The sequence below is a fragment of the Platalea leucorodia genome (assembly GCF_965183815.1).
Source record: "Platalea leucorodia genome assembly, chromosome: 2".
NCBI classification, from domain to species: Eukaryota; Metazoa; Chordata; class Aves; order Pelecaniformes; family Threskiornithidae; genus Platalea; species Platalea leucorodia.
In genome coordinates this window covers 131,979,010-132,002,301 of record NC_138824.1, presented here as the reverse complement: position 1 = coordinate 132,002,301, position 23,292 = coordinate 131,979,010, and the positions used below count along the sequence as shown (strand labels likewise).

General features: G+C 41.8%; 1 protein-coding gene across 1 annotated transcript in view; it reads right to left on the bottom strand.

Annotated features, from left to right (window-relative positions):
• TBX15 (T-box transcription factor 15) overlaps positions 1 to 23,292 on the bottom strand; it is a gene marked incomplete at its 3' end in the record, with an annotated part of 96,347 nt that overhangs the window by 33,509 nt on the left and 39,546 nt on the right. The window contains exon 2 of the mRNA XM_082337851.1: positions 5,282 to 5,495. Coding sequence (XP_082193977.1) covers positions 5,282 to 5,495 — 214 coding nt within the window. The remainder of the gene's footprint in view (positions 1 to 5,281; positions 5,496 to 23,292) is intronic.

The window sequence follows — 23,292 nt, the reverse complement described above, 5'->3', positions numbered from 1 at the left end:
GAAGGGAAGGGAAGGGAAGGGAAGGGAAGGGAAGGGAAGGGAAGGGAAGGGAAGGGAAGGGAAGGGAAGGGAAGGGAAGGGAAGGGAAGGGAAGGGAAGGGAAGGGAAGGGAAGGGAAGGGAAGGGAAGGGAAGGGAAGCGAGGAATGCCTTTCTGTTTCCCTCTGCAGCGTGGGGTCATGCAGAAGAGATGTTTGTGTTGAGAGGAAAGGCTGAGGGCAGGGCTTGGGAGCAAAAGGATTTATTGTTTATGAGGGAGAGGGAGCCCAGCAGATCTTCTCAGTAGCTCCCAAAGGGGACATTTTTCTGGAAGCTAGAGAAAGCTTATCTGACCTACTAGGCCAGGACCTCTGGGTGGCAGTTTGGTAGCTGTAGCCTACCAGCCCTCACTCTGAGAAGTCCTCTCCATGGGCCCCTTCAGCATCAACAGATCTTCACAACAAAACCCCTGCTGCTGTCTCTAACTGAAGAGCACTGTGGGGCCCTTCCTTCCTTCCACCGGAAATAAAAAAAAAGTTTGGTAATGTAAACAGCCCCAAGTAGACGTTTCAAACAACTCAGACTCATGGTTTCAGGGAGGCAAAGAAACTTCAGACAAAAAAACATTTAACCTATCAGGAGGCACAGAGGAGTCAGGAGAGGACAAGGTCACCTGTCCACTCACTACTGGCTTTTTCCACGCTTATTACTGAGCCTGGCCTCAACACTTAGGTTTGAGCCATCCTACAGTACAGATATGATAACTATTATATGACAGATGAGATCATTTCCCTCACTGCTGAGGTGAGATCCTGACTCTGTGACAGCTAGAACCTGGGTTTCCAGAGGAATACCTCCTGGCTGTGCTTGTGTGCGTGGTCACACTCATATAACCACCCCCATTAACAGCAGGCAGTGCTTCCCTTCCAGAGCAGGACTCCAAGCACTCTTTATAGTGTATCCCCCCAGTAATAAGTGCACATCGCTTTCCCCTTTGGGCAGCACTTCTACGCGGCAGTTAACTAACAGTTACACCTGCAGCTCAGGTGACCATGGACTTGAGCTACGGATCATAGAGGTGTGGGGAGGGATTCAAATTCCTCTGCTGATGTTGCCAGGGTACGTGTGTGATCACCGTTGGTGAAGGAGAGTAGAGAAAAAGAGTTAAAGATGTTTTTAGGAATAGTTTCTTAAATCAGTATGACCTGGGGCTTAAGTTGAATTTATTATTTTGTACAGAGTCTAAGGTTGCCTTTCAAACAAAAAGGAGATAAAGGTGATTGCAGATTTGAATGCACTGCAACTGACAGAAATCCATTTGCATCTTTTGCACAGAGAACAAAGGAATCTTGTTATAAGCATCTCATTAAATTCTGAATAACAACTTTCTGATGGAAAGGAAGAAAGGAAGAGGTCTAAGAGGACTGAAGTAGGTTTATGGAAACAAACAAAAAAGACATCTATAAATACAGCTTCAAGAAAAGAAAGAACAAAGCAGAATTAAATGTGAGTGGGAGTCTGAAAGTTAAAAAATGTAGTAGGCCTGACGTAGGCAGGATATAGCTCCAGAAATATGTTTAAAATGAGAATGTAGGTTAGAAACTAGCATTACACAGTAAGAGCAGAAAGACATTGTGGGATCAGGCAGGAACCAACCAGTGCCATACGAGTCACAGAAAATTAAGGAGCAGCTGTAGTTATAGTCAGCTGAGTCTGTAATTATAAGGGCTTTCAAAACAAGGTGGCCTTACAGGACTCAAACAGGGTTTCCAAAGAGAAAGCAACAAGGAGAGCAAAATCTTCCCTGGGAAAGGAAGAAGTTGCAAATTACACTGTGCATCTCTCACAATTTCAATAAGTAGTAGGAAATTTTCAGGAAATAACACCAGTTCTGCTATTTTTGCCAGAAATCATACAATATCTAATCTATGGGATGCATCATATACCGTGCATCCCATATGGAGCAACAGGACTGCTAGACTCAGCTCTCACCCATCACTGACACATCCTCTCTGAAAGAAAAATGTTTAACCTAAGAGGTTAAACATTTAATTTGTGAATTTTATCATATCTATAAGGACCATCCCCAATAAACAGATGTACTACGTAAAGAAACTGCCCAACTCTTCATTATGCTTTGTAATGGTTAACCTACAAACGTAGTCAGCAGAAAAAAAAAAAATCCCTCCAATATTGTTAACATTGCTTCTGGAGAAGAACATCATCAAACAGAAAAAATATGTATATTTAGTAGCTATATAAATTTTGTGTGGGCAGCCAGTGATGAGCCAGTTGGCCATCAGGACTCAAGTAATGATAAGCATCTCCTTTCAGGGAGAAAGAATATTATTTAGAATTGTAAAGAATATATGATTTGCACAGTAAGTTATGACTCTGTATTGTGATACATGGTCTTTCATAAGTGGAAAAATTATCAAGACTGGAGCTTGCAAAGGCACTTGAGAATGCTGTTAATGGTGGTACAGAAAAAAAGCTTGGAAAGAGAAATATTCTTTACAGTCCTTACAGGCTTCCCTATGTCTATTCCCTACTAAAGATTATCAAAATACTTATTGTTTTGGACTCCTCAAAATAAAGTTAGGGTGTCTGTCTTTCTTAACGTGTGCTGTTAAACACCCCTGACAGCTGCATAGATAGGGAAAGAGATATTTCATCAGAAATGCAGACCAAAGTTTTCCCCAGAGCATAGAGACCTCTCCTCCAAAACATGAAAACCAAAATCTTTGAGCCAAAATCTAAGAAAATCAAAACTTCTTTTTTTTTTTTTTGTTTTTTGTTTGTTTGTTTGTTTTGTTTGGGGCCAGGTTGAAGCAAAGAAAAAAAATCAGGCAGGGGAAGTGAATCTGAAAGTTTTGTTTTGGGATGCTTCTTTACTAAATGGGACTCATTTTTCCTGGCATGGTGCTTCACTGGAATTGTAGTTCAGCTGCACCATGCACCCATATGGAAGGAACTATGTACATCTCACAATAATTCTTAATCAGCTTCCTCTTATTACTGTGTAAGTAGGGACGTGTATCTATTATTTATGATGATGATATGCAATATGGGAAGCCATATTTGTCAGAAAGGCAACATGGATGGCAAGTTCCATGAACCATTGCTGACATGAAACATTCCAACTCATAAATGCCAGAACAGTAGTTTTATATCAAAAGTGTCAAAATACATAGTTCCAATCAACAAATAAGAGTTTATAGCTTGAAGACAGCAGATGAAAATTTTCAACAAAAAGTTGTTTAAAAAAAAAAAAAAAAAAAAAACAACACCAAAAAACAGCAATGTGTTCGATATTGTAATTTCCCAGAAACTTTTAAGGAACTACAGAATCTTTTTTGTATATGTGCATGAGTCTGACCAAATAGAAATTTTTCATTTTTTGAACTGATCCAAAGTACTTAATTTCATTATGTTATATCTCCCCAGAATATTTCACTGTATTTTTTCCATTAACCCTTCCTTCTCCAGGACCCCGCCAATGCCATCAAGGCTTTTGTGAGAAGTTGTATTGAACTATTTGCAAAACTGCAGTGGCATTGCTGTTGCAACTTTTTTGGTGACTTTTTTTTAAAAACACCTGTAATCAGGATATGGCTTTTTAAGATCCCAGAAGGGTCAGCTACCTCATTCAGAAATGTGTGAGCTGCTGAGATAATCTTCATACCACTAAGCCCTGGGCATTTTAGTGTGCACTTGTGTTGGTGGGCTTCAAGATACTTATGCTGCTGCTAAGTCTATCTACTCCATGTGTCCATGTCTTCTCCATAAGAGAAGTAATTCTAGTTAATCCAACAGTTAACTATATATTATTTCAATTTTCTGAGCCAACATGGCCCAGGCACGAGGAAAACAAAGTCAGAAGCAAGGAACTTGGATCTGCCAGTGTCGTATTTAATGATGCTGGGCAGATCACTTAATCTGTTTGGGTCTCTATTTCACCCCCCTATGAAAAGAGGATAATAATAACATTCTCTGCGTGTGGTTTGACATCTCCAGAGAAAAGGTGTTGCATAATAGCAAGTGTTACAGTTCCTGTTACTTTGCCTCTTCCGTTTGAGGCAGAAGGGCAAAACCAGCAGCCCACTCTGTACTGATGCAAGATGCTTCCTGTGCCAATGAGATCGTATATCTAAAACCGGGAGCTAATCTAGTTCTGATAATCTTCTCTAGGGATTATCTGGGTTGTTTGTCCGATATAACTTTCCTTAATTTATCTGGACTTCCTGGGGCTACAGAGCAATAGTGCTCACTTCACAAGAACATAAACCAAGAAGTCTAGCTGTTCTGGCAAATTCTGAGAGCACAGACATGAAACAAAATTATAAACGGTAGACCACCGTGGTTTTTCCCCCAGAGCTGGGGGAAATTCCCCCCGCGAGGCTGCGGAAGGGCAGGACAGCGCCCGGGACGGGCACGGGGCCCGTTCGCGGTAACGGGCCCTGTCCATGGTGCTGACTCCCGGCTCCACCGCGTTAATCGGAATTAAAAACCTCATCAGGTGGAAGCAAGGAACATTACGTTAATGCAAACGTGGCTAAAAATCCCAGTTTGAGGGATCTAGAAATTTACGGCTAGCTTCAAGTTGTGTTTTGGCAGACAGATTTCTAGCCATTTTTTAACAGCAGACAGCAGTGAAGATCTGACCCTTGGATAACAGCATGGCAGGGTGAGTTTTTCTTTTAACAAAAATCTGGCTTATTAGTGGCTCTTCCTAAACTCAGCTGACGTGGTATCAGTTGCAATAGCAGAGGGAGACATTAAGCCTGCACATTTTTTTATGCAGGAAGTCATTAATATTTTATCTATTTAGAATTGCAGGAAGACATTCATTTGGCGCAAAGGTGAGTTTGAATTTCACTATATTTGAGATTAAATCAACTGGCTCATGAAGTGCTATGGGAACTTGAAAGGAAACTCAAATGGCTCACCCCCAAATTCATAACTCTTCTTAAATTCAGTACAGCCAACAGTACAATGATCATTTCCTGATTTATTTGCTCAAAGGAAAGACTATCCTCAGCAGTTTCCTGCAGCTGCCAGTTCTCCTTTGGAGCCACTGATTCAAGCAGTAATATGAAACAACTTTACCTGTCTTAAGAAAGCTAGTAGAAGATACAGCTGTGAAACCCTGGCAGCCATTTAATTTTTCCTGCATATTTATTCCTTTGGCTTATCAAGAAGAAAAAAAGAGTTTCTTTCTTCAAAAAAAAAAAAAAAAAAAAATTAATTTGTTTTGTTATGATCCTTTTTTTTAACTAGACAAAAAGCCAGAGATGTCTTACCTGCCTGCTTTCGTGATGATCATCTCTGTCCCAATGTCATGAAATCTTTTCCAGAGGTCAGCGCACTGCAGCTCTACCTGGATCTCTTCCATGGATGAAGGTGGAGGAGGCTGGGGGCCTGAGCCACCAGATGTAAGGTCAGAATGGGAGCCAAATGAGCAGGATGTCCTTTCTGCCAGCACCTCTGTGTCTGATCCAGTGCTCTGCTCCGAGTCTGCAAAGTAAACACGCCAGGTAAGACACTTCAGTTCTACCTGTTGCAAGTGGTAGAGGGCAGGAAGAGGAAAGCCAACAAGGGAAGTGCTAAAGAACAGTACAATGGCCTTTTATATATATATATAAAAACACATATATATTTATGGTTTGTTGTGATTTATGGCCTGATTTGGGGCTTTGGGTTTCCAACATGACATCTGGCATTTTTTTAAAGTTTTAGAAACAGCTGAAAAAAAAGTGACCCTCAACATAAAATGTAAATAGTAACAAACAATGCTGGGAATGGAGGACAAAATATAGATTAAAAAAATAGAAATGAAAAAAAAAATAATTCAACCCATAGTTTCAATCCAAGATTAGATGGACTCACTGGAGAAATATATTCCATTTAATTGAATATCCTCCCACACTACTATTGAAGAGTTGGTTATTTTTAAACAACACATTTTTTTTCCTTTTAATATCCTTGTCATCAAAAATAATGAGCATTTTTTTATTTTGCTATTTGGCAGCACCATTTTGGAAATGTGTTTTATTTGCTCCTATAATATCTTTTTTGGAACAATGACATTTCCTGGGAAAATAACCATGCAGCTTTGGTGAGGAAAATGCTCTAGGCTACTGAAGGGCAAAAAAGGGGAGACAGTAAACATATGGAATATGTTACCAAGGAAAGCAATTGAAGCAAACTGCAGAAAAGAGCACATAAGACAACCACATCTCTTTAGGGGGGAGAAGAAGAAGAAGAAGGCTCGCTCAAAAAATAAGCAAACAAACAAAGAAGTGAGGTTGGACTAGTTGAAAAGTCCAGGTTGGCACGTTGAGTCAGATGGCCGTTTCTTTGCAAAAATATCTCATGTATGTATTAGGTAGGTATGGTATACATATGGTCCTAGTTCTCGTATGGTAGGGCTAAAATGGAATTTTGCAAATAGTGGTGTTATTTTGCAACAAGGTGCACACTCACATCACATCAAAATAATTCAGAATACATTCTGCAAAGCAATGTGTTTATGTTTTGAACCTGATTTTTAAGAAATTGGCACTAGTGTTATACAGGTGATTGACAGAGGAATAAAGTGATGTGAAGCACTCAGTCAAATGGCTCAAGAAGAGCTCTGTGGATTTCAAAGAAGGTACATAAGCAATACTTCAGAGTGTCCTCAGTGATCACATAAGTACAAGCACTCTAGTGAAGGAATAAAACAGCTATTTATATATATTCCCTGCACTTTAAGAAAGAAAGAGATATCTCTGTCTGCAGGGGAAATTTAAGGAGACAAAAAGTAACAATATGTGTTAAAAATGTGATGAAATCACCCCAGCTAAGATTCCTTCCATACCAAGCAAATGCCAGAAACTCTTTAATAACCATGAGGTCATACGGGCTGAGTCTCAGATGTACAGTGTTTCTGAGAGACAGTGTCTCCTGGAGCAGCTCGCACATCAGTGCAGAGGGCTATAGTTAAGAAGAGGCTGAGGTTGAAGATGCCATCTGCAGAAGCACCAGCCCCACCTCCTGCCACATGGAAACATTTCTGGAAAATTCATACTGCTGCAGTGGCATGGACATAAACTGTTTGGTTGATAGTATGTGAGAAACTTCCAGTCCCAAGTGCCATCAGGAAGCATTTATCTTCTGTGAGAACCCTAGGTGATATGTCATTGGACAGTGGACGTCTTGCTTGAAGGATGTTTTCAGTAAACTTTGCCAATGATTTAGACAATCTCCCAGTACAATGTAGAAATTCTGTAGGACGTTAGAAAGGTCTGGTATGTACTGCTCCCAATCCATTTTGAATATGGAGTCCTTTATGTCTCCCATTGACTTTCAAGTTGGTTTGAAGCAATAACAGGTCCATCCCTCTAAAGGAGTAGCACAAACCTACCAACAGAGGATTGTTACATGGAGACCAGCACTACACCCCAAGCTGATATCCTAGACACAAGCTGATCCAAGATAATATGAGATAACCTGCTGGGGTTCTGTGACCACAAGACAGAGAATCAATCAAATTACCTCAAAGGGTTGGAGAGGGTAAGCCTGAGCAGGGGTCACTATCTTTAGGACATTTATTTTTCTAGTGATGGTTAATCACGTCATCCTTTAATAAAAAGCAAGAGTATGCTTCACAAATCACAGTAAGACCTTTTTGTATACCTACTCGTGTGCTGAACCATTAACCAAAAGTCTTACGTCTTCTCTGAGGTCCTAAAAAAGTAAAGGTAAACTACACTGAGAGTCTGAAGAGACTGGACCTAGGGAAAAGCTTCCATTATGGAGTCCTCCTCCCGAAATGAGGTACTAAACTGCAGGTTTGAATCTAAAGAGACTGGTTTAGGCCACATCATCTGTGCTTGGTTCAGACACTCAGAAACTCTGGGCATCCTCTGAAGCAGTATGGTAAATGGCCAACAGATGGCACTTGGCTAGAGGCTGCCCCCACATCATTCCAGCATTTCCTGGACAGCCTTTCAAACTGGGCATGTGGCTGGAGCCTTGGGGATCCCTGGGAATTGACTGGAATTGCATGCTGCAGAAAATTAAATATCAGAGGCTTAAGCCCCCTCTCACTGATCTTGTGCTGATATCATTCCACTGACTTTACAGACTTTTGGAGGGTTTTTTTGACAATGATGGAAGTGGAAGGAGAGCCACAACCTTTGATATGATTTGCCGTGCTGCCACAAATCAAAAATTGCAAGAGGAATTCACTAATTGTTGATAAGCCAGTATCTACCCCACCATGCAGTACCACATAATGGAGAAAAGAATTTTTTTTCTTCCAAGGACTATTATTTTGTGCCATCACAAAAATTTGTGCCCTGAAATATGATCTATTATTACCCCCAAATTAGCGCACAGAACAGCAAGCACCTCTCCTTCCTCCAATTTTGGAAATGGGAGAGGGAGAGTCACTAGGTGTTGCTGCTCTTAGTTCAGTCTCAGTAGGCACTTAGATGGGTTTTGTGTTTTCTTCAGCCTTTCCTGAGCTAAGCCCTCCTGAATGGTGTCATCCAGTTGGAGACACTGAGTTCATGCCAGACCCGTGGAATTCAGGGGAAGTTAAGTGCATCTGACATATGAAAATCATCCCTAATGACATCTAGCGCTGTAAGACTCTGACTCTTAACTAGAGTTCTCTACATGTGTTAGGATTCTGAATTACTCAGGAGACAGGTGTCAACATCTGTAAGCGAGCAACATACAGAGGAGTGCAGGGTGAATCGGTCTCAATACGTAGTAATTAATTGTGGCAGCTGGCATCTAGCACAGCTCAAGCCACTCTGCTGCACGTACTTGCTCACAATGAAACAAGACAGGAAGAAGATCTGAGTTTTCTTCTGGCATTCGAACCAGGAGCTTGGTTTTCTTCATGCGCCAGCTTCAATGGGGTGCAACTTTGCTAAACTCAGAGACATTACGTCTACTTGACATTAGTGTAAGCAGAGGGGAATTAGGGAATAGCTCCTGAAGCTCCAACAAAATAGAATGTGCTGTGACCACCCTGAGGTGCAGATTCTGGCTGGTAATACGTATTGTGTCTGACTGAAGGACAAACAGAAGGATTTCTGCAGAAGATAAGCTTCCCATAATTTCCTCTAGCTGCAAAGTGACAGGATAAGATTGTTTGCATTTCCTTAAAGGGGTGCCTTATACAAAAGCCCACATGCTGAATTCAAGGTCCAGCCACAGGGAAATGCAGACGCCCCATGCAGCGGCTTCCTTTCAGAGTTAGGAAACCTTCTCAGGCCACTACCATAGGAATGTTGGTTCTCTGGTGCCATGTTAGGTTGCAATCCATGCCACTTTTGGCATATGTTAGGCAAGCAGCAATTAAAATAGTTTTATGTTTTTCTCTTGCTAGGGTAGAGTACAGTCCTTGAGAAAGGATACTTCAAAACCAAGCTCATCCATTGCTGGCAACTAGCAAAAGTGGGAGTAGATGCAATTGAGGTTTCTAAACCTACAGTATTCCACTGAGCTTTCAGTTGAGACAGCCTCTGGTCAAAACATTCTTCATTGCTTTTATGGACACCCATGAACTTGCACTTTCTGATCTTACCTACTTTTCTCTACAAGGTCCTTCCCCTCACCTGTCTGCTTGAAGAAGGGCCCTTCCTGCTGCACCATAGCTATTGAGGTGAACGCCTCCAAAGCTCCTGCTGACTACACAGTTCGTATCATTCTGCCTCTTTCACTTCCCCCTTCTTGCAAATCTCGTCTAAAACCATCCATTTCCACTCTTGCTCATTCCTTATGTTCTTTTTTCTGATGTTTCCACTGATTATTTCTGCTGTTCTCTGGAGTGATGTGTAGCCAGGAGGAAACACAGATATTTTGATCTGTGTGGAGAAGGACCTGGTGACCACAGGGGAATACCAATGCTTAACTCCTCCAGACTAATATGTTCTCCCCAGAGACAATACAGAGAAAAGTTCCTAAAATACCATCCCTTGTTACAGGCAGCTTGCCTGGACAAACAAGCTGACCAAGTGTTTTTGACCATGGGATCAGTCAAAAACAGACAGACTCTTGCAAGCGTTTTGTTTCAAGGAGATCAAAACTATCCGATGTGACACTACTGAAAAGTTCATGGAGAAGATCCATGAGTTCAATGTGCAAAAAAACTCTCTGAGGCCTGAAGCATAGCTCTCTTTCACTGCCACTTGCAAAAAGGCTGTTCCCTTTCTACTATCCTGTGGGATAGCTTCCTATCATCCCTTCTTACCACGCTGACCACGTGTCCAGCTACTGCAGTTTGACAGTGTTGGATCTGGAGGAGAGGAAATTTCTCAGCACTTTCAGCAACCTTTGAGCCTGCCAACAAGACCACAGGGTCACTTTCAGAGCTCCCAGGGACACCATGGCCATTGTGGAGATTACAGAGGAACATTAAACTAGGTCAGATTTTTTCTTTCTTAATCCCTTTCCCATTTCTACTATCTCCAGATCGCTCTGGAAATCCTCAGCTCATAATTTCTTTTGATCCACAGATTCCCAGGCTTCTTGTTGGCAGATAGAAAGGAAAACACCATTCTCACAAGCATGGTGACTACGAGGTCAGCATCCCCACTGAGTGCCCCACGATGATGGAAAATAACCCCAACCGGCTTCCTGCACCAGCACTACGTGTCCTGGGATCAGAGCCCTCTTACACAAAACAGCGAGCTGCTACTGCCTGACTTCTTTCTACAACTCAGCTGCCTACTATTCCTCATGTACATTCCCTGCTTTTTCATCTGTCTGGTACAAGAGGCAAACTGGCATGTGAGACACTAAATGACTAATTTTCTAAGCAACTTCATACATGGATCTTCAGCAGAATTTTCTCTGCAGCTGGAGAATAGCAGGGATACTGCTCCCCTTATTTAACTAATAAAACAAAAAGAGCTCAGTTTAGTCCTTGGCCATATCATGCAGCTCATGCACTCAACAAATGTTTTACTCCAAGGTATCAAAAAAGTAAATTACAGGAATGACAACAATGACAAAAGCCTTATATACATAAAACACCATCTACCCAGAGGAGCCCAAAAGACTTATTCTCTTTCCCTTTTTTCTTTTTTTACTTTTTTACTTTTTTTCTTTTTCTTTTATTTGCATATGTGTAGATATCTAATGTAGATCCTGTCAGATTCCATTAGCATAAAGATTTCTCTTGGGTGGAATGTGGCAGCTGTTACAAGCTGTTAGGGTTTTTTTTTGTTCTGTTTATTTTTGTTTGCAAGGTTTGTGAACATTTAGTGCAACAGGTGGCCCTTCCCTCTCCCCTGCGGTCGATTTGCTGGCAATCAGGGTCTGCAGACTACAAAGAAGGTACAAAATCCTCGACATGCATGGGCAGAGAACATTTGGAGGGTGTCACTTTTTCTTTTCCCTATGAACGCAGCTGAAAGTAACAGACTGGACACCTTGCTTTTGCTGCTGGTTGCAGACAGATCTCATGGCTCTTTTTAGATTTCTAATTTTCAAACTGGCTACCGCCACCCCACAAAATCAGCAGCATAGGAACCATGCACATAGCAGTGTGACGTTACTGGAATCCAGATACAAAATGTCATAACCCTATGAAAGTGCAAGAACAGAAAGTCATCAAGTCCAAACAGTTGGGAAGAGTGGAAGATCATCTGGCCATGGTGTGATGGCTGCTGGTGCAACTACTTCAGGTATACAACTGTTTTCCCCCAATAACTAATACTCGGGCAGAAGCTAAAACAAAGACCTCAGTAACTTCAAAATTACACAAGAAGTCCAGCTGTGGCAAAGACAGCAGGAGCAGCAGAGGTGAAGCAGCCTGGAGTTCAACAGAGCCATTCAGATTAGCGTGGTTGCATTTTACGCAGCTGATCCGGCAATTGCTCTTGCTGTAGGCAAAGGTTTTGAAACACTTCCCAGGTGATTGTAACCATATGCACATGCTGCACACAACAAATAACACAAAGATAGTTCTGTGGGTGTTCTTATATATTGTCTTATCTCCCTGAACTGTTTTTCGTTCATTCGCAGACGCTACTACGTTAATTGTGCCTTCTTCCAACATTAGGCCCCATTATCAACTACATAGAGCTAGAATTTGTAACCTGTTTATTACTGGTAACAGAGTCATAGAATGGTTTGGGTCGGAAGAGACCTTTTAAAGATAATCTAGTCTATCGTCCAACAATATGTATTATTATTATTACATTAGTGACTACAAGTTGCAACCAGTATCAGGATTTACTGATCTGGAAACAGTACAAGCTTGTCCAGACTGAGAACTTCATCTATACTCATGTTGCATTGCAATCTCAGACAGCCAAAAGAAGCATTCAAGTAATTAATTTCCAGCCTAAGTCACTTTTTATGAAACAACAGGAGGACAAAATGGCATTAATATCAGCAAGGCTCAAAAAGACAAAACTAGAAGACATTGCATAGGTGGGGAAAATGTGGCATAGACAAATAAATAGACCTGATGATACAGTCACAAGTTAAATCAATGAGAGACAAGCTGATTCAGAAGTGAAGAATTCCTCTGACACTTTAACCTCAAAGACTTCTTCATCCTCCTGAATTATAGTTTTATAAGGTGTTTTCATAGGATGACTTGAGCCAGCAAAGCTTGTAAAATACACTTAAGCTGATGGCTGCCCTTACCAAAACAAAGTATAAAGCCAGTATGACATGGAATTATTACACATCTATATCCCCATGGCAAACATAACTAGTAGAAGAATATCAAAGCAAACACAAAGGCAAAAAAACACGGTGGCTTTGGCTCTAAATGCAAGTCTTGCATCAACTTGACTGGGCACTGCCAAGAGCTGACTGCCTCTGCCTATTCCATGTAAGACTCAACAAAGGGACACAAGATCCAGCAAAGAAAAAAATCACCCTGATTCACTGGTATGCTCCAGCTGCTCTGCTCCACTCCACCAATGCAAAACAGCTGTAAACCTGGTTTAACCAGCAAGTTAAATTGGGTTTATGGCTTCTCAGTATTGGCAAAGAAGTACAAAGCAGCTGGAGTTTACTAGTATACTTAGCCCTGGGGGCTTGCCCTCAAAAGTTAACTCCTGCTCCAGCCAGGAGAAAGAATATCAGCCACAGTTAAACTTTAAAGTGATTTTTTTATCTCACAATCTATTGTATTTTTTAAGAATACTGCGAAAAAGAAAGCTTCCACGTTTTGCCAACATACAGTTTAGGACCAGGCATTCAAGAGATCAGCTCCAGTTTTGAGCTGCATCAACTAAAAATGGAGATGCTGACTGCTGGGCTCTGAAGTCATCCTTGGCAAACACAAGTTCTCGTTACAGAAGTGTAAACTAGGTGACCAAGAGTGTTCTGAGTAGCATCACAGCATAGGACTTTTTGTAGACTTCATACCCAATCCTACCATATTCTCTCAGGAAAACTGCCTGCAAATCATCAGTCTGTGCTTTAGACTATCCATCACAACTAAAAATATTCCATCAAATGGATGTCAGCCAAAAACTTGTTCTATAAACTCTCCCATCTCTGGATTCAGGTAACTTGTTTGCTTAAAAGTATTTTATAAGCAAAACCTTTCCCCAGCAGAGGCTTCTGGCAATCATATTCCAGAAGAACAAACCCCACTGAAGTAGCAAAACTTGGACTCAGTGTTTGATGTTGTATTATTGTCTTCCAGAAAGCAAAAAATAGCTTGGGTCTTCAGTATGTCAGACTAGCTTTGAGGAAAATGCAACTTGAAATTTCAGTGTAGAAGAAACCAATAGATTCCTAAAATTCCCTGAGGAGATTCTCTGCAGCTGTCAGTCAAGGACAAGGAATCACCAGCACAGCCTCACAAAAAGACTGCTCAGGAGCAAATATTCAGAAAGCCCATACTGAAAATGGTAAAGGACTATAAAAAGAGCATGAAGAAAAATAAGATTCAGTTAAATCATGAGATAAAATAAAAGAGCATAATATTCAAGAAAATGCAGAAGAACACAGAGAACGGCAACCTTTAAAAACATGAGAAGAACTAGGGAGAAAGTGGGATGTTATTAAAAGAAGAGGGAGGTGAAATTGATGACAACTTTAATCTGGCCAAGATCCTGAACTGTACAGACTACAAAGAATTTGTCTGGCCAGTGTCCAAGAGTTTGTGTAAAATTAAAGAGTGGAAACGCACTTGAAAGTTAAGGAAAGCTAAAAAAAATAAGAGACCAGGCATTAGATGCATTATATGCTGTAGCCCGTAAACATAGAGTCATTATTCTTATAAATAAAACCATACAACAAATATTTAGAGACCAGCCTAAACCAAAATGTTGGCTCTAAATAACCACAAATTGTGTAGGAGTTTGAAACTAGATCCCAGCTCTGTGGCAGGCCCTTCCCTGATGGGAGCGGGCACAAGCTCTGGGACAGTCTGTTTCTGGATTCTGCGGCTTGGACTGCTCTCTGACAGCCAGGAAAAAAAATTCATTCGGAAAAAAAGGAAAACATGACACAAGATTAATGTTGCAGAGGTATCTATTCTCTCTGAGACCAATGTGAAATTGCTGAGAAATTTAAAATGACTGCGATGTCCAGAAAATATTGGCATCTTTTTGTAGGTATGAACGCAGCTCAAATAAATGAAGATTAACATTTTAAATATTTGCAAGCTGAAATTTGGTGGCCTACAAACCACAGGCAAAGAGACATTACATATGTTTCCCTATACCATGGTGGCTATCATGACAGCAGTATCAGGGAGCCAGCTGGCATCTTAATAACAAGAAATGTCCAACCCTTTCCTGAGTCCTACTGAGCTCTTGGCGCTGCTGTCACATGGCGGTGAGTTCCACCGTGTAACTGCGCACGCTAGAAGAGAAAGAGTCCTTTTTCACTTTAAAATGCATTGCCTGTTTAGTATGAGAGTTCATTTGCTGCAGTGTTATAACGAGATAAATACCACTCTACATATTGCTCGTATTTCCTTTCTAAATGAAACCATTTCGAAAGGAAATCATTAGGAAATTTCCATGGGAATGGTTTTACAAGAACATGCAGCTCCATTAAGCTGAAGTTTCAAGTTTAAATTGTTCGTTTTGTTCACAATTGACAATTTTCTTTTGGCAAAACAGTAATTATCAGACTAGTCCTGTTGAACTGATGTTTGGGTTTGTAATAGTTCAACAAATCATTAAACTACATTTTTTTCATCCACATGCTACATTAGCCAAGCTGTCCTTCAGACCCCCCACCTCCCTTTCTGAACAGACTTTGGAAGACTACCTGCCCTAGTACAATTTTGATTGCCCTCTGTCTAAACTTCTTGACTATAATCCAAATCCTTTCAGATTTTACTCATAACAAAGCTTCTAAACATTTAAATTGCTTGCTCTCTGAATCTGTTCTATTTTTATTACATACATGCAGGCGCACACACACACACAAAGACACGTAAGCATATGTATGGGATTGAATTCTTAAAAATGTATTTGGCTTTTAAATCAGTGATCTGCCACTGGCTCACATAGCAGAAATTATAGTATTTTCAACGGTACTTTCCATCGGGAAGTTTCTTGCAACCTAATGTTCTGTTTGCTGTTTTGATCACCTCTGCAGAGGGACCAGATGTTTTTACTAAACAATGAGCCTGGGGCATTTTTCACAAGTGATAAACATATTCTTCCTTTCATTTGCTTCACATACAACCAACTTGCATCCAAACCAGCCAGTTTTCCTGCCTCTGACTATGTAGCCATGCAGGTAGGGTTGAGCGAGAAGATTCTCCAGAAGCACCTGAGCACAGTGCTGATTTTTTTAACTTCTAGTGTTTCAAGACCGAGCCAGGAACATAAAAAATTACTTTTAAAAGTGACAAAACAGGGGATGGAGTTGGTATGAGTTCACGGAGGAGAGAACCACGAGAGACTGAATAGGTTACAGCGCTGCATTATGAGAATATGGTGCATGGACTTGGAAAGGATGCATTAGGAACTTCGATCCAGCCTGTGCTATGAGAGGTAACTGTGTCATACAAAAACAACTTAATTAGAAATCTGAAATATCAGACACACATGCCGAGCCATAAATGGAATCTCCCCTTCAACTACAATCAAGAATGTACCTCATATCAATTTGGAACAATTATCTTAACAACTTTAAAATAATCAGGCAACTTGCAAAAGTGAACAATGCTTAGGATTAAGTTACTCATAGAAAGTGTTAAAACTGTAAAAGTTTTCAAAGCTGCAAAAGCTGATGCTTCACTCCACATGCAGGGAGTGGTGCCAGGCACTGATGTTTAAGAACATCTTAATAATTAAACCACTGCCCAGATGAGCTGAAAGATTGATGTAGGCAGCGCATCAAGAGCAGCTGTAGTTGACAGAAGACAGGGAAGGGGATGCTGAAAGAGACCTAGGCGTAAGAAAGGACAGATGAGTGGACTTCCACACTATGTCATTTGACCAGACAAAATAACCCCATGCAATTCTAGGCAGTGCATACGAAGACAATGCTTCAATGAGAGCCAGGCTGTGGCCGCATTTAGCAACCAGGGCATGAGGAAGCCCTGTAGCTAGAGACTCCCATTTCACGTACAGCAGAGGAAGGAGACGCTGAGCTACGTTCCTCCTCAATCGAGCAGACAGGCAGGATGAGGAAGGGACGGGGGACAGAGGGGCACAAGCTTCATGCCCATGCTCAGAGGTGGCACGACAGCAGGTATAAGCTGTTCCCCTACGGAGCAGCAGTGCAACAAGGAATGAGGTCATGGCTGAGAGAGATTCCAGGCCCTCCCCAGCTCCACCGCAGCAATTAAATTAAATTAACCCTACTCAAAAGTCAGACAGTCTGGACAGCCTGAACATCAGATCTTGAACACCAACCATTTCACCCTGCAGGTCTGCTCCTGTCAGGCTGCGTAACTTGTTAACGCAGACGTTGCCAGCAACTGAATTATGTAAAAGATCAGTATTCTAAAATCCCACAGCTTCCATGTACTTGAACAGAGAAAGAGCAGCACAAAACTGGTGGCTTAGCCTGGAGGATCAGTCTCAGTGCATGTATTCTTTCATTTTCCCTTAACATCCGTGCTCCTTGGATGTCTATTTGTGGCTTGGCTTTTTCTCTTTTCTTTTACTGTCTTCAGCTCAAGCTCCCAAAGTCACATCCTGACACACTCTGCCAACCGCAATCCCACACGTCAAAATCCCTGCATGCAGTCACACGTACTGATTCCAGGAAGCGCACGCTGCTGGATTTCGTTGCCTTCCACTGAGCCACCCTGATTTACGCCTGCTGAAGCTATGGTCCCGAGTGTAATAACACCTACACTGCACAGTTGTCCCACATGTGTGTATCCTATTATCCAAACAACAGATGCACCAGCATGCATGCACACACCTATTCCAACATCTGGCGATCACAAGCTAACTATAATAACTCCATGAACTTCATTCATCTTTACAAAACTCACAAACACTTCATCTATACATCCACTGAAGAGGTGCATAACCTTTTCCACTTCACTGGAAGAAGTATGTGCTCTTAACCTGGCATTCACACACACACACACACAGAAATACAACCAAGCACTTGCACTTGCTCTTAAAGCATACATTTAGTCCCTTCTGAATAACAGGGCATGAATGGCTCTTGACTTAAACACTTCACAGATGTTGCACATAACGTGCATGCAGATATACATATCTATTTCTCAGTCATACCTGCACGTGTGCCTACATGTCCTTATCTGCTATGAGGCTCACTTGTCCACTTTCTGGCTAGAATTCAGGCCAGAATAAAACTGATAAAAGGAAATGAAGAATCACATCCAAATATCCAGATATCTGTTAACTTAAAAGCATCCCACTGCTTAACACTAAAATTGATACTTGCATAATTCAACATTTCTGGATGTTGGAAATTTCCAGTCTTTTTTTCCTTCATTTCTCTCATCCACATCTAATCTAAAAGATACGTTCAAGGAGAATGTGGGCAAAATCTTCTGATAGCTTGTGTTTGGTATTTTATGAAAAATGCCTTAATTCAGAATGCTTGTGCCTGCCTGGCTCTCAGTTCAGTGCACTGGAAACAATGGGATGCCCCACTGTGACGTCCTCAGCAAACTATACCTTACAGCAAAATATGCCAGAAAGTACACAGTCTGGAGACATTGAAGTTGCAAAGGTCTCAGGTTTGCCTGATTCCCCCACCAGCCATGTCAATGCATCAGCGGTGACCTCCCAAACCTGTTGGCTTCTGTGACCTCAGATAGCATCTTTTATGGATGTCAAAAACAAGGCTAGTAATTTTCTGTGTGTATGAATACCCACACATTTTCAACCATGCAGAACTAAACTATTTCATAATCCATTCTTTTAAAACCTTTAAAAGCCTGTACTACACTTGGAAAATTACGTGCATGTTTTGAGTTGAGTTTTTTTCCAATCATGTCTCTAAAAAAGTTAGGTTTTTTGACAGTAGAAAGAATGGCTTGCTGTATCTTACTGCAGATGAAAAGAAGAAACGTGATGCATTCTACTGAATTACTTTAGAAGTTCTGGTTAGAAAATGAGGATGACAATTTTACATGTGGAAAGGAAATCTGTAAAATTCTCAAAATTTTCAATCATCTCAACTACAGGTAAGAATGCAAATACTCCGTATATTTTTGAAGTAGAAAACAACAAGAATTTACATCACCATTGACTTCTACTTTAGCTTCCAGGATATGAGTTTAAAATAATCAAGTTTCCAGATCTCAAGTGTACAAAAATCCCTGACAGCTAAACGAATATACTTTAATACAACAGCAACTTCTCAAGGTTCTGGGCTCTTGGAATATCAGCTCTGAATGATGTGATTTGTTCAACGTATCTCACTGTGCTGTTAACTATGGAATCAAAGGGTAAATGTAGTGATGATATCATTAATCATTTCATTAATAAACAGATAACGCATGGATTTTGCGGTCTCCTTGTGCCTCCCAAAAAGCCCTGTTCAACCTCACTCTGCTGTCCAGCATTGGAGCTTGCACACTGAGACACTCCTCCTGCACTTAGGGGTTTCCATCACAAGCAAGAGCGGCACAGAGAAAACTGATAGTGTACCACTGCAGAAAATACACAGAACGGAAGGTCAAAATCATTCACGCTAGAGCCTAGAGATGGAAAGACGCCCATGGACACCAACAGACCAAGAATCCAGGTATCTGCCAGTCCTACCAGTGCTTGTTGCCATTCAGCATATTCCATGTGAAAGGTCTTAATGAAAAAGCTTGTGACTTTCTGATATACGGATGATCACTCACATCCTTCCCAGATGCTGCTGTAGATTTATCTTACTGGTCAGCTCAGGAAGAGCAGAGAGGCAAAGCAGAGTTTTAATTGTCACTGGGGTTTCATTATGAGTGGGGTATAAGTGCACAAGCAGCCAATTAGCACATCCCTTATTGGGCCTCTAAACATATTATTTCGTCACTTAATTTATTATCTCTCGTGCTTTTGTGCATCCTCCCGTGCCCTCCTTACTGCTGAAATGCTGCCATCTGTGTCTCACAAGTTCCTTTCAGCCCTTCCCATTCCAAAGCATGCGGTGGCCAGAGAGAAGCACTAAACTAATAAGAGATCCACCAGTTCTCATAAGGGGAAAGAGAAGGAAAATACAGTTTCGTTTCAAAGCAATGTACTTTTCTCCCCATCTCTTCACCGTCCCTTCAATCATACTTCTGTCGCCTTCTTCTTGTGTGGTAAAATCTGATGTGAAAAGCAGCCCAAGCTTGTCTCTAATGCTGCTGAGCTTGACCGTGTGGCTACAGGAGGAGGCAGCAATTTCCTCTCCTAGTACAGTTGCGAAGCCCCACAGTGATGCTTCAAAGCGAATCTGTGACCCACCCCTTCCACCCTGCAGCCCAGCGGGGTCTGAAAAGCAGCTGGGCTGCTCTTCAGTGAGATGCATTATGGAAGGCAGGGAAAGGAGGGAGGGAAGGGAAGAAAACAAGGATAAAACAGCAGTTAAACAAATGTACAGAGTAAGAAAGGAGAAGGAAGAGGCTGGGGATTAGGACAGCTTATTGGAATTCGCTTCTTGACACCGAATGCTGTAAAGAGATGATAGTCCAGGACGCATTACAACCCTGTACCTTACACCTTCTCACACAATGCCCCAGCAGAAGGAATGACAGTGAGCCAAGCTGATGTCCTCAATGCCATACAACTCTTTCCCTCCCTTTCCACAGCTCTTGTCAGACCGTCTCGCTTTCTACTGCTGGCTGCAGGTCTGATCTGCTCAAGTAGATGAGATGATTTCCCACTCTGTGTGCCAGGTAAGCAAGGACCTCTTAACCCATCTCAGCAGCTTGCTTGCCCACTTCCATTTCATGTTTGGAGGAAAATATGAACATAATACAAAAATGTGGGGCTGTTTCAACAGGATATCTTTTGTTGCATGAGGCACCCAGAATCCTGGCTGGAGAGTCTGTTCTTTGTTTAAATCTTACAGTGTTTAGTTGTAAAGAAACCAGTACTAAAAAGCCTTTCACCCATCTGCAGACTCCTTCTTCTCCTAGCTCTGAGCAGACAGCGTGTCTCACAACACTCCTCACTAACAACACAGTACAGTTGCAAGAGAGTTCCACTGAGGCATACAGGAAAAAAATAAAAGAAAATAAAATAAAAGTGGCTGGCTGAAATTAAATGGCTATTTCCATAGCTGAATCTCAAGGTGTCTTTGCAAAATGCCAGTTTTGCAGCCACAGGTATCTTTTTACTGCTAAAACAAGCCAGGATATTTACAGAAAGGTAAACTAATGCACTTTGGCGGCCTAACTGGAAAATAGGAGCAATGAGTTTCCCCCAGAAGGCAGCAAAGCAAATCCAACATTACATCTATTACATCCCCTGCCTCTCTCTTACTTTCTCTGCAACCGGGGCAACCCCCTCACAAGCTCATTATACCAAGTATTTTAAAGACAGCTAACTTCCTTTTATGTATCTTACTGTTAAAAACGTGCCTTTCTTGCAGGGAAGACACACTTGGAGAATAACAGATTCCACTGTTTACTGAGTGGGAGGAATGGAGAAGGTCACATCTATGAGACATACTTTGTGTAATAACTCTGGTGTTTCTAAATCCAGTGAGGCACCTCCATGTAGACCATGGATACTTTTGGGTTACTTAGGTAGCAAGCATCATGCTCGTTTTGTTTTTTTCTTGAGTAAAGGATACCTTACACTGATTGGCAATCAAAAAAAATTCAGTAAGAACCTCCCATGCAGAGAAGCCCTTGGAGTACAAAGCAAGTGTCCTGTGAAGGATATTTCTAGGGCAACCTATGGTGTCCCACCCATCTCCATCCCACCCACCAACCCCTCCTTCCTACCCACCTCCACCGCACTCATCCACCCTTACACCCCCAAAACCTGTACTGCTCAGGTCCCCTGTGTTTCAAGCAGCAAGTGGCCATGCAGCACTCCTTGGAGGGACAGGTGGCAGAGCGCTCCCCCCTCCATGGCACAAAGAGGAGGCACCCGCTGTCCCCCCTGTTGAAACCTGAGCCACAGCCATCCCCTCCTTCAGGAAAGGCTGTGATAAAGAGCGTTCCCTCACCCCACGAAAGACCATGGTTCTCTCCTGCACGTAGCATGGGGCACTTGCATCAGCACACCCTTCCTGCAACCAGCCGGTCACGCTCCACCGCTGAATGTGGCATTATGCTTTTCCCTTGCTACCCTGCACCTAATCCATTATTCAGCAATAAGTGTTGTCAGCTACGCATTGAGAGAGAAAAGAAGAATGTGTACCAGAGAGCACTACAAGACAGCTGCTCCTGCCATTCAGTAAAGGCACTGTTTAGTTGTTGTTTTGCAAGGCTCCTCCTCCTTTATGGAACTCATGCAAATCAAATTTCAAAGTCTTTCTCAACAGACTTCAGCAAGTCCACACAAAGCTTTGTTTGGAGGTCTACCACAAGCCTTCTCCTCAGCAACAGCACACCTCTGCCCTGACACCCAATAAGTGTCCCAATCCTACCCGTGAGGTACCCAAGAGAAAACATTGTCTGACTGGGAGAAAAATATATTAAAAATTCACCCTTAGAATTCACCCTCCAAAGCTTTTCCCTAACATAGTTTACCTAGCCTACCTCACAAAATATTCATCATTTACCAGATCAGAGATTCAAATGCTGTAAAATGGCTGGTGGGAATAGCTTTCTGTAAGCATCACATCTGCCATGGAGCAATTTTGGCCCTGGTAGGAGCTCTTATATGAAGGTCTACCTTTACTCAGGCAATCATTATGGTAAACACCCAAGAAGCACACAGAAGGAGAACATCTCTGCTGCAGAGAACAAGACAGAGCAGCCAGTTTGTGCAGTAGGAGGAGGAACTGAGACTCACCAAACTCATCTTAAAGAGGGACCATTGTGCATCCATGAAGTTGGGGATAACTGTTATACACCCTGAGCTGGGCTTGATCCAGATCCTGATCTGGTGCTGAAAGACTCTGTAAACCACTAGCTATCTTCTAAAGGCCTGTTGGTGCTAATGCTACATCTTCAAAACTGAGATTAGTTTTCTGGAAAGAAATCAACCGAACCAAAGCTGAGATCTTAAGAGCTTACCCAAATGGTCTTCTGTTCTCGCGGCATAACAGACAGCATCATCTTCAGGACCAAATGCTCTGTTTGGCACCCCCTTAGCCTTAAACAAAAACTGCACACTTACAAATAAAACACCTAGCACAACATTCATGGGTTTATGACACAAAAACATTTTAGGGAAAAACATACAGGAGAGCAAGTAGTAGGTAAGAGGTATGTTGCCACTCATTATATGAACAGGCCAATGCTACGTTTTGCAATGACCGAAGCATTAAACTACAGTCAAAAATCATGACCATCAAATTTTTAGTTTCTACCTCTGGTCTAGCATTTAACACCAAAATGAGCAACTATAATAAAGTCCTATTAAGACTGCCAGTCAAGAGTTCAAGGGAAGCCTCTAGATGGGAAAAAAAAAAGTCTCAGGTCTATATCTGAGCTAAAGAATCAGTTGCTCTTCATGTAACAGTGATAGAAGCATCAAGAAAGGCCATGTGTAGGTCATCTTGCAGAGAGTGATACACAGTACTACTGGCTATGAGGCAAGAAGATAACTAAACAAAAGCAAAGGTCTTCTCTGAAAGGCTCATTCTGGAAGACTGCATGAAAAAAGAATGAGACTGAACTTTGCTAGGACAGACACCTCACTTTATTTCCAACTCTGCCAGGTGCCCACCCTGCCAGTGAGATATGTGATGAGCTGTTACCAAACATTGCCCATACCTAGAGGTGTGAGGCCCA